This window comes from Dufourea novaeangliae, unplaced genomic scaffold (genome assembly GCF_001272555.1).
Source record: "Dufourea novaeangliae isolate 0120121106 unplaced genomic scaffold, ASM127255v1 scaffold101, whole genome shotgun sequence".
In the NCBI taxonomy this organism is placed as follows: Eukaryota; Metazoa; Arthropoda; class Insecta; order Hymenoptera; family Halictidae; genus Dufourea; species Dufourea novaeangliae.
Window position 1 is genome coordinate 2,571,123 of NW_015373989.1, and position 11,999 is coordinate 2,583,121.

The 11,999-nt window shown below is 40.3% G+C and overlaps 2 protein-coding genes across 4 annotated transcripts in view; one reads left to right on the forward strand and one right to left on the reverse strand.

Moving 5' to 3' along the window:
- Window positions 1–374: 374 nt before the first annotated feature.
- On the reverse strand, window positions 375–8,510 carry LOC107187770 (carbohydrate sulfotransferase 11). 3 transcript variants are annotated; one of them, XM_015575939.1, is made up of 5 exons: window positions 8,443–8,510; window positions 5,672–6,063; window positions 4,428–4,715; window positions 2,931–3,166; window positions 375–1,890 (listed from the first exon to the last, which is right to left on the reverse strand). In XM_015575939.1, exons 2-5 carry the CDS (start codon window positions 5,990–5,992, stop codon window positions 1,725–1,727), a joined length of 1,011 nt encoding a protein of 336 aa, XP_015431425.1. In that variant the 5' UTR covers window positions 5,993–6,063; window positions 8,443–8,510; the 3' UTR covers window positions 375–1,724. The 3 variants fall into 3 exon arrangements, with proteins under 3 accessions (XP_015431425.1, XP_015431427.1, XP_015431426.1); XM_015575941.1 differs by having other exon boundaries at window positions 5,672–6,059; window positions 8,443–8,491; XM_015575940.1 differs by lacking the exon at window positions 8,443–8,510 and adding an exon at window positions 7,539–7,767.
- Window positions 8,511–9,138: 628 nt separating this feature from the next.
- LOC107187772 (inactive hydroxysteroid dehydrogenase-like protein 1) overlaps window positions 9,139–11,999 on the forward strand; it is a 4,554-nt gene continuing 1,693 nt past the window's right edge. The window contains exons 1-3 of the mRNA XM_015575942.1: window positions 9,139–9,215; window positions 11,568–11,728; window positions 11,818–11,999. Coding sequence (XP_015431428.1) covers window positions 11,572–11,728; window positions 11,818–11,999 — 339 coding nt within the window. The 5' untranslated portion in view covers window positions 9,139–9,215; window positions 11,568–11,571. The remainder of the gene's footprint in view (window positions 9,216–11,567; window positions 11,729–11,817) is intronic.

An 11,999-nucleotide genomic window follows, 5' to 3' on the forward strand; every position in this document is an offset into this window, starting at 1 on the left:
TTACAACAAAATATACAAATTTTTTATGCAATTTTACATTTATGTATCCTCATGATATTTACTTTTATCGTGCTTGCGTGATAAATTCTTCGTAATCTTGAAATAAGATTTGCAGGTATGTGGTACGTAATGTGACCGACTTCCGTGAACGTGTTTGTGAGTCATTGTATAATAGGAAGACTTATTAGAGACTAATCGAGAATGCAAAGCGTGTGTTTACGTGGAAGGGCCTAATTTAATTATAAAGTGACACGCAGGGAACGGTCGATGTCACCGTCGAGGGGGCCGACAGGAATCGGCTTTTATTTTTAAACGAAAGATGCTCCTGATCACGCCCACGAGCTTGGATTCCCGGACAGAATTCACGTGCGGCGCCACGATATTTTACACGTGACCAAATATAACGAAAATATCGGATTCGAGTCTCGGAAAACAGTGATGATTTAACACAGGAACACTCAGGCCGCTTTGTCCACGATCTAGAAACAATATTTTTTCGTGAATACGATCACATTCGGTTAGACGGTTTACGGTGTGCTTAATAAAACGAAGACGACGAATCGAACACGCTCGAAAATCCTTCGATTTGATTGATGGCACAGGCTATTTCTGGTACGCGAAACACACTCGGTGAAGTTCCTGAACGTTTGATTAGGCCGTGATATCGTTGCTCTCCTCTTCAACTAATGCGCACCAACGTCGTCCATCATTTCCAGGGTTTCGTCTAATTTTATCATGTAAACCAACCATCAGCCTCGATGGACAATATACGGTCGTGTTACGTAACGCGTTTCAATGATGGCGCTCGGCTTCGAAGCTCGTAAAATAAATCATTCTAAATGCGTGGATGTTAATGAGGCGTCGATTGAAATGAAACATAAAGCGGAGGTTGTATAAAATGATTTTCTTTTTTATTACATTCGCAACAGGATCACACAGCTACATCGGATAAAAAGAAAAAGAAGGTAAAGGACACACTCTTGGTAACTTATGTTAACTACACACGGAGTATGGGGTCTCGATCAAAGACCGTCGGAGGAATGCAAGATCAAAGGTCTTGTATGCACATACACATGCATACGTGTTGCTTGTATATAGGTACGGGAATATGGCGAGTAAACGAGACCAACGTGACTGATGAGACGTCCGATTATAAATTATAAATAAGGTCGTTATATGTACATACATATTAAACAACCGGAGATCTCGGAAACCTTGCCGAAGATCTGGAGGATCGACACTTCCGCTGGCACCGAACGAATACGTCGTACACGCAGACACGTTCTTTTATTATAATATCGTTAAATTCTTGGCACAGAGACCGCCCACGTTTTAAAAATACGAAAGCAGCGAGACAAACGGGGAAAACGCTTAATGGAATGCGTTATGTATCCGCCTCGACTAGCGACCTTTACGAAATTTAACGCACACACACGTTCACTTTAATCTACGGTTGTTCGTAATGACTGAGACGGTTAATTAATATATTTATATCTATAAGTACGATTAGAGAGACCCGTTTAAATGAAATACACCAAGAGCACACCGGTTGCGTGAATCTGGAATGGTATTTGCGCAACTACACGATGTTAAATGTCGCTGCTGCGTAGACACACTTAACTCTACTTCCCCCTGTTACATTATATACACAATGATTCTAATTGTTATCGTATCCATTAGCACCTCGAAGCGTATGTTTCTCAGAAATTCCACGAATGATCGTGTCACGCGACAGAAAATCCAAGAACGTCCTCCAGCGAATAGTCGAACAGTCTTAGGTCTAGTTTGTACAGATCCACCAACTTTCGTAGTTGCTTGTACGTCAACGTGGAGTAGTATTTCTCCAGCTTCTTTGATGTTGGCTCGCTGTTAGTTGGCTTGGCGGGAAAACTGTGAAGAAAGATACATTATAAGTAAGGCATAATTATATATTTTATATAGTATATATCTTAGGCATAAATTATAATACATTATAAATTAAAGATAAATAAAAAAGGCACTTGCCCTCCCCCCCTGGACGGAAAATAGTGGCTTTTGCTCCACCCTACAAGAAAAAAATTGGATTTTGCCTCCCCCTTCCTTCCCAGAGTTACAAAATTTTTGGATAATATTTAATATTGCAGTATAATTTGGAACACGATCAACAGCCTTTATTAACAAAACGCATACATTTTCAACGACTTGTGACTTAAAAAACAAAATAAAATGTGTCTGACTACGTACGGCCATTTTCACTGTGGCAGTCGATGTCTTTATTAATTTCTATAACTTTAACTCATCAAAAGTAAATATATCAAATAATATCGATAAAAGTTGAATGAAAAGGTATACAGACTCCTCTCGATTATCGTCTGGTTTGTTCTACACGATTATTCTCCAAACATTATCCCCACCACTGGGGGAAGGCCGTGGAACCTGTCAAGCGCATACTTTGTTGCCCCTCTGCTTTTGTTGCCGAGGCTCGGGCTTCGGGCAAAAATCGAATTTACGAGGGTCCAAAACATTTCTCCCTATAATATTAATGTCCTAGCGCAGACCTGAATTCGGAAAGATAATCAAAAGGAGTCTGTACGTAAAATATCCATATACAAAAAGAACAAGTTTTAGCTGCTAATTTCTATTATGCTTTTATGAGTTTAGACGAATACCGGTCATGTAAAATAAAAAAACATGTTAGTAAGACGATGTAGGCGTTTGATTTAAATTACTTTTAGTTTAAGAGTGCGAGAAATTGCGAACTCGAGTTCTAAAGAAAAATTAACGACAGGAGAGTCTGTTACTATTCTGAAATTAACCAAAGCAGGCTACATTCAGTTTAATAAATAGCAACAGAAAGAATAGTATTATTAATAATAGTATGTGTATATAGAGACATAAAAGGGAAACCTTGTTTAGAAAGCAGTACATAGTAACATATTTTCAAAACTCACTTGACCGACTCGACCCCCATCCGCTCCAGTACCTCGGTCGCGTCCTCCACCAAACTTTCATACTTGCTAACGAGGTTGTAATTAACTAAGCATGGCTGACACAGCTCGTAGATCGGCTTCCAGTGCTCGTTTCGCGTTTCGTTCGAGGAATCGTCCGTGACGAACTCGACGAACTCACGGAACGTCACGTCGTCGCCATTCCTCAACGACTGCTCGGTAGCGTTTTGCCTGTACCTCTGAACAAACGGAATAGTTCCTTCGATTTAACCCTTTACCTCCTAGATCCATAAATCGTTACTTAAATATTATGAGACTGATATATGTTGTAGGTACTATGTTATTTTCCAAGTCGAAAACATCGATATTAAAAAGACCGGATTTTCTTTCATTTTTTTCTCTTTTTATTTATTTTTGCAAGGAATACTTGAACTTCTCCACTGAAACTCCACTGTGGAGATCTACTTCACATTAGTAAAACTACGTATTCGTGTTTAGGGATAAATCGATACCGTCAAGGTATCGGTACTTTTACTCATAACATTGATATCTACTTAGTATCGCATCACAAGTATCGATACCTACTTGTATCGAAATAAACTGAATACAAAGTTCTTCTTTTTTTTAGTAATATAATATATTTTAACACGTTCCGTGCCACATGTACCACCGGTAGTACACGCAGTCTGAATGGAATACAGTACACGTGCCACGGAACGTGTTACTGTCGAACTGTAATTTAAAACAAGACCAACAGCCTCGATTAACAAAAGACACACATCTTCGGTAATTTATGCCTTGGAGAACGAAATAAGGAGTGTCTGGTTACGTACGGCCTTTTTCACTGTGGCACAGAACGTGTTAACCAGAGTTGAGCAGAAATTCATTCGAATAATACACGGTGAAAAGCTGCAGTATCTAAAGGCGTCATCCTGAGCTTTAAACAGTTAATGAGATTAAATAATTATTTGACACATGTCGACTCATTCAGGGGGAAGTATTATTTTGTTACAAAAATTCGAATTTCCATGTTTGAACGATTGAAAATGACGAAGTACTTTTTGTATCTCCTTATCTAGATAATGAATTCGCCGATCTCTAGTTTTAACGAAGATATATTTTATGAATGAACATTTATTATCGAGGATATATTTTATTAACGAACATTTAACAAAGTAATACAACTGAACGACAACCACCTTCGCATTCATTAGCTTTCATATTAATTACTCGCTCCATTCTAAATTAGTACTTTTTTTCGATACCGAGTATACATATATCACAACTGAAAGTATCGATACCAAAAATACTCCATAGATTTAGTATTTCCATAGATCAGTTCATTCCTATCCGTGCTGACAAAAGTTAGATATTAACCGACGACAAGAACACCCATGGTGTTTCACCGATGCAACACCGGTCGTTAAAGGATTAACACTTATACGGTAAATTTACATAAAAACCCAAAGTATAAACGAACGAAAAGGATGACCCACTAACCTTGATAATCTTCTTCCCGAAACGTGTCTGAAAGTAGATCGAGCTCTTCTCGTGTTTCGCCTCCAGCTTGTTCCTGTACGCTGACAGCAACCTCTCCAACGGATGTCTGACCACTATCAGCTTGTCGTACGAGGCCAACATTCGTGCGATTTCGGGCGTGGTGTAGTTGCTCAACCGTTGAAAAGTGCCCTGAGAGTGGGCCTGATCGGCCGGTATCTCCATGGGATCGTTACCCGGCCATTTCCCGGTCGCCACCATCAGGACCCGTTTCCAATTCGTGCAGGCGACCTGACGAACGAGATCCCCCCGTCTCGAATAATTTATGATAAAGACATACCAATCGAGAAAGGATTAACATGGTTACCCAGTAACGAACTCCCAAGGCTTCGAAAGGCGCGGCGATATCTGATTTCCATTTAAAAACACGAGTGGTTGCAAAACCGATTGCTACATTATCGGTTCCACAGTCGTGGGGTATACACGGGGGTACAGTAATGGTGGATTGCCGTGCGTTCAACTGACACTCAAGGACTTATCAAATTTTCTGGCGTGTATATGTGAGAACCTGTGCAACTGTGACCTGTGTGGGTGACGTTAACTATAATTTAATAAACCAGTCTCACCGCTGCGTATGCAACAGGAAGTCGAAAAGTCTGGAATTACGTTTTTTCGAATTCATGGCATTGTTTCGATCGAAACTACACGGTGGAACAACAAATTGCTACGTGTGTATTCAAATACAGTCACGATATGCAGTTTGCGTGCAATACTTAAAGGAAAATTATATTCCCCGGAAACGAATGGTTTCATTAAAAAATACTTGTGCCGATGACTCGATGTATAGTTTGGAATACCGACGAAAAATTGAGGAGCACCGTTCAGGCGAGTTTAAAATCAGTAAAATTGTATCTTCGAATCACAACTGATTTCGCACAAATTACAAATACATTTCAATTTTATCAGAGTCTGTATCGTTGACATCAAAAGATTATCATGGAATGACCATACAACTTTTATAGAACGGGCATTACCGACACCACCGAAAACCTGATATCATCGATCAACAATTAACTCTCGTCGCGAGTCAAAAGAATCGACTTCTGAACTTTCTGAGCAGTAAAACAAGGTTAACTTTAATCGTGTCAATTGTTCTACAGTTCCCACCCAACTCACCAATTATATGATTCGTCAGAGAACCGTAACACACACGCGGTTCCGCCCATTTCGTTTCGTTACATGCATACCTTGGGAACGTAGCAGTAAAGAAGTTCGTGTTGCTCGTCCACGAGGATATTCCTGAATATCTCCGGATTCGTGACTTCATTGCCAGTGTCCACGTCGCCGAGAATCTCCTCGCAGTTGTACTGTAATCTTTCCTGTCGTTCGAGCAACGCCGATCTCGCCAACGCGTTCGGCCCCGTCCAAGAATACATGAAATTCTCCGTACCGAACCATTTCTTCTCATCGTTCGTCAAGGTACGATCTCCGACCGTGATCGCGCGAACAGTGCTGATCGAAACGATGAGGATTAACAGAACTGTCCCCCAAGCACGGCATCCTGTCATCGTCCTTCACGTCCACCCGGGACATTGAATTATTTTCTTGTATGGAGGTTGCAGTTACTTAGGAATTCTATCTGAGGGATCACACACACAGAACTGAATTAAAAGAATTATTGTTTGATAGCAAATAATAAGTGCACTACTGTTCGTAAGTGGTAGGACAAGTCTGTAGAAAGACAATGTGATATTTTGCAAAAATTATAATATTACAAGCCACTGTTACTGTAATATAGTAAATTCTCGATGAGTGTTTGAAGGTTCCTCAGCATCGAACATTAAATATTTCATAAACTAATGGACACATACGGATGAAACAAGTATTATTAGCTTCAGAATTCCGAGCTCTATTACTGTGATAAACGTCATTAATACTAGATCTACCAGCATTGAATGTATGCTAGGTTAAATTGTGTAATATATTAACATGTATTATATATAATACAGTATAGATTGTTATACTGTAATATGAAGTGTATAAGAAATTAGAGGTTAACTTAAATTCCGATCAAGGTTCCTAGGATTTCAATAATTGTAAAATAAAAAATCTGCACATATTCAATAAATGTCCTAACACTTATGAGCACGAGTGTAGCTTTTATTGTGAGAAAATGTGTTTCTAGTGTCAAAGGAAAAATCTAACTAGTTGGATGGTTATCGATTATCCAACGAATACGATATTTTTCCATTCAGTATTTCTTTTTCTGTTTTCCATTCTTTTCTACTTCATAAACGTCGAACAAAAAACAGAAACTCTATTCCACAATAAATTGATCCATTAAGTCAAGTATATGTAAATAATCTAATGACACTACGTTACAGCATTTATGGTATCGTCTTTCGTGCATTATTTATTAATTCCTGCTAATTGCTAAGCGTTTCTGTTCGTGTTTTACATTTGCAACACATTAACGGAGATTCGCGAATCGATTTTCAACGACGAAGAAATACGAGTAACCGACGGAGGTCTTTCAATTAAACGTTTATTAGTATCAATTCGCTCCAGTGGTTACGTATTTGAGTAGGCACGAATTTCCGAGTTAGCCGGGGAAAAACAACTTGGATCAATTCGTAGAGATCGAACGCCCAGTGTAAACTGTTGAATGAAATTGATCGAAGTGGACGTTTTTCATTGGAAAGACGACAGAAGAATCGGACGAACGATCACGCCCCGATCCGTTCCAATTGACGGCCATTAAAGCCGGTTCTGGATCGGCGGTGTACGGTACGTTTCGTATCTGGATATGTAGAACAGACTTTTCTTTTAATAAGACGCTCCGTGGACGTCTGATTCCCGTCGATTTTGGGTCAAACAACTCGACGGATGAAAAGATCGGTATACTCGTTTCGTGGAATACACTGACGCCGACGCACGAAAAACTTGAAAACTTCCTCTATGCGTACATATACCGTTCGGCTGGTTACATAATTTTATTTTTGAATATACAAAGATTCTATCGAAGCAGAAAATCTTATCACCGAGTGAACCGTGATAACGGTATCACAATACACGTTGCGAAACTGATAACTCTGTATTCGAATCGTTACCTACTGGAGTAATCCGTGTTTCTATTATATTAGTCGACTGATCTGTGCCGGCGGGAAATCAGCACACGAACATTACGTTTTGCAATAACGACGATTATCTCGACTTCACTATTGCACAATGTCGAATTATACAACGTAGAACAGAGTGAAGCAATAAAAACACTTTGTAAGGCTTCTTTTTAGTGAAACATAAATTTCTAGTGCATAGACGATTTTTGTCCGTGTCGTTATAAAATTATTCAGTGAAACGAGGTATTGCAAAATATACAATGTCAATAGTATTACAACACAATTTCCCAGAAAGCAATAACACCGAACAATCCAACAGTCGAATTCGTACGAAAACCGCGTGTGACATTGGAAACCACCGTTGAATTCGATCCACGGATCGCACGATCGATCACGGAACCTTACGCTCTGCTCGACCTTGCGCAAACGTTAATGAATGAACAACAAAGACACACATCAACGTGACCCATTGGCGTTTCTCCAAAGACTAAAGACAGATTAACCGGTAACCTTCCGACCGAAGTAACCTCTCTGCTCATCCAGTATCAGTACTGGTTCCGATACGGTGCTGGAAATGCTACGTATGCCAAAAATAGGTGTTAAAAATGCAACACACGTCGATAAAATTATCGCCACTAAATCACGATACGTCGCCGATCGAATCTCTTAACCGTCGCGTAACACCCTTGAATTCGTCGGCCAATTAATCACCCTCCCCTCTACTTCTGAAATTTCATTACGATGGACGATAAAAAGAGATGTTATCGATATCCACGACAGTCGATTCGAATCACGATCCAAAGTCATCGAATACGGCGCCCTGGTCGTCGTATGATTTATCCAACCAGAGGACAGCCGTGTCCCCGCCTGTTTCCCCGTGTCGTCTAGACAGAACTCACCTGTTGCGGATGGGAAACGTCGAGGACCACGCACATGTCAGCCGAAATCTACGTGGCATAACTTCGCACCGCGATCAGACCTTCGGATCAGCCATTATCGGAGGCCTATGACGCTGACCGAACAAAATTCCTGAGTGTCTATTCTCTCGAAACCTCTCGATAAGGTGGGTCTTCGGTTCTGGAATTAGCTAGACCAGTGGAGCGACCTCGTTCGATGATACGTTCTCGATCAGAACACACGTCGATTCCACACTGAAAAGGAATACGGTCTGCCGGCGACACGGAAAATCACACTCCATCGCACGCACTGATTTCGAAGTCGGACACGCACTCACGCACGCTGCGAATACCCCTTTGGAACAGAGCGTGCCCGAACGTACAGCCGGCTATTGCCTTGTCCCGGGGACCTTCTGACATAAGAATGGAACGTGGTGCCCGGTAGAGTTTGTGGAAGTGAAAGAAGCTGCGCGCGCGCCTCTGACATTTCGTGTTCGTTCCTACGAAGGGGAACATCGTCGATCTTTCTTCTTCACCTGTTCCCGCTCGCGCGAGCCAGCCACTCTCCGATCCGGCAGGAAATTCAAACGATCGCAGCACAGGCCTGTAAAACGCCGCGTCGTACGGGCACGGGAGCCGGAGAACTCGGTTTTCTTCACGTTTCTTGACCCCCTGGATTTCCTGTGGAAACATTCTCGAATATCCGATTAGAGGAAAAATTCCCAGGAGGAAAGTTTCAATCGTGTTCCGAAGGGCGACGAGAAATAACCGATCAGGTATGGTGTGCAGTATATGGTATAACAAGAAATTTTATTCATAAAATTCTATAGTTGCATGAACATCTGCAGTCTAGTTATAACGAAAATTCATTTTCGTGATTCTTGAATAGATGACGCTGTGAAAAAAATTCTTTGGTAGCATCGATCATTTTCTTCTACTCGCGAGCTTAGAATAGAATTTAAGCTTTTAGATTATGTTTTTTGTGGGGTAAAGATGGGTTAGGACGTGGAAGAACGGTGAAATATGATTTTTAAATTAACTTGCCTACTGATAAATTGTGTAGCTGTTTGTGAATCACCTGTAGGTTAAAATTAAATCAATTTGTCATTAGGCAGTATTTATAACGAAATCACTGTCATGATTCTTGAACAGATACGTCGGTGAAAATAGTTATTCAGTGGTATCAATAATTTTATTCCTTTTGTCAGCTTACAATATAATTTAAACAATATTTTTTGTCTGGTAAGAATCGCTTAGAATATGGGAGAGACCAGTGAAAAATGATCAGCCTCTCGATAAATTGTGTAGCTATTAGAATTAGTGATCGCCTGCAAGTTAAACGTATATTAATTTATCGTGGTAACAGTACAGAAGTCAAAAGTCCTGATCAATGCTTCTAATTAAGTTCTGTTTACATTCGCTGTATCGTGTTGTACTCATATCAGACATTATGTCATGAACTTGTGACTGTACGAATTGACTTGTTACGAACATATTTCTGCCAGTTTCTGCATATTTATTAATATTTTCATAAAGAACGTAAGTACCATATATTTTGTTAATAAAATTTATTCCAGTTTAAAAATTTTGTATTCGATGAAAATTTATTAATAAACGAAATTCTAAAAAGTTTTTGCTGAAATCGGCAACTGTACGAATATTTTTTAGACTCACCACATATTTATAGGTGATTACCCGTCATAACAACTATAGGTATTATTCATACAGCGCATATGCATAAACCGCCTAACGATCAAATTTTGCATATTTTTTCAAGAAGGAAAACGATTATCAACGTTGTAACATTACTTGTATGGTTCCGTTCTATAAATTCTCTACTCACCTGGGTTGTAAAATTCCTTCTCGTTTTTTTTTGTACCCGGCATTTAAAGGTTGAACACACCAATCCGTTCAGATAATCGATCACTCAGCCTCGTGCCGCAAAAGTGTCACTTTAAACTGGTAATTTTTTACAGACATTCTTGAATAAATTACAGAAGAATCCTCCACATGAAATGTATTATCAACATTTCAGCTATCCCGAGATATTTGACAAAATATGTTTTTTTCCTACCGCAATATTCAGGACCATTTTCACCCCCTGCACCCCAATAAAAAACATGAATATCAACCGATAAAAGAAAAAATACTAATATTGTTCAATACCATCGTGTAAAATGCTTCGTGTAAATTTATGGAAAATCACAGTGAGTATCGATAGGGTGGTTGATCCCGCGAGTGAAATCTTGTCAGCGGAGTGGTCAGTGAAACACGTTTCATAAAACGACTTGCTCACGACTATTTAGCTGTGAAGCGTGGACGGGTAGGTCGTCAAAAGACTTATTTAGCCTTTTTGCACCGCTCATACGCGGTGTTTAAAGGCCCCTCATCCGAATCGTAGTCTCACTGCTCTCGCCTGGCAGCCAGAGAAAGTGCCTTACCTTCGATCACCATTTCAGCCGTCCACTTACCGTGCATAGCTTTAGTCTGACGTTGGCCTTCGTTGCCCAACCATCCTCCGAAAACAAACAACTTTGTCTAGTAATAGTCGAGCGATAAGAAAGCCACGTGAATAGTAGGCTAGAGTGACAACTGGTTAATCTCTAGTCATGTCATATCGCGACGAAACGCAACCTTGATCATTGGAACCGCGTGATTCCTCTATTTCCGCGAGTGATAGCGAGATTTTCCAAGAACGTAGGTCACAGTACGCTTTTGTGGATCTATCGATATATATACATAACTAAATACCGAATAGAATTCTGGCATCGGTACGTCGGAAATTCAATGTTTCTTTCCTGTAACTGACAATGATGATTTCAGTACCATAGAAATTATTCGAGGATCAAATGTGTACCTAACGATCGTCAATCACTTAAGCGTTCCTCTTAATTGTATTTGCGATCTATCGAACACGTGGAATATACAAACATGCATTAATAATGTTCGTTCTTTCAATTTTCCTTATTCGCAAGTAGGTACATAATACCAGCCCCGTGATCTCTTGGTACAACGTCTGTGTAAAATGCATCTGCGATATTTGTCGAAAGAAGCGTCGATTATCTCGTTCTTTCAACTTGTAATTCCGTATTTAGATGGAGAAAATTGGATGATGTTTTTGTTCGAAGGAAAATGATGCCGCTAACGCTGTGGTTGTTGGTCGGCTTTCTCGTTCTTTGGATGCTGATCATCTATGTCAGCAGAGTCGTTGCCACACTGTGGGAAATTCTGATGCCGCTCATCGACTCGAAACCCATCGATTTCAGGGCTAAGTTCGGCGAATGGGCCGGTGAGTAAACGACGGTGACTTTCTATATAGTTTAATATTTACCCAGGACGAATTCAGTTCCGTGACAAGCGTGTCGATGAAATTTTCAGTTGTAACGGGGTCCACCGACGGCATCGGCAAGGCATATGCGAAAGAATTAGCCGCCAGAAATATGAATCTGGTGTTGATCAGTCGCACCTTGGAGAAGCTGGAGAACACCAGGGACGAGATCCTAGAAGAACATCCGACGATCGAAGTGAAAATCATCGTGGCTGACTTCAGTAAAGGGAAA

Excerpts from the sequence above, each read along its gene's own strand:
- LOC107187770 (XM_015575939.1), bottom strand. The coding sequence starts at position 5,992 with ATGACAGGATGCCGTGCTTGGGGGACAGTTCTGTTAATCCTCATCGTT. Across the intron at positions 4,716-5,671 it reads TTTACTGCTACGTTCCCAAG|GTCGCCTGCACGAATTGGAA; the intron begins GTATGCATGTAA and ends CTCGTTCGTCAG. Across the intron at positions 1,891-2,930 it reads ATGGGGGTCGAGTCGGTCAA|TTTTCCCGCCAAGCCAACTA; the intron begins GTGAGTTTTGAA and ends CTTTCTTCACAG.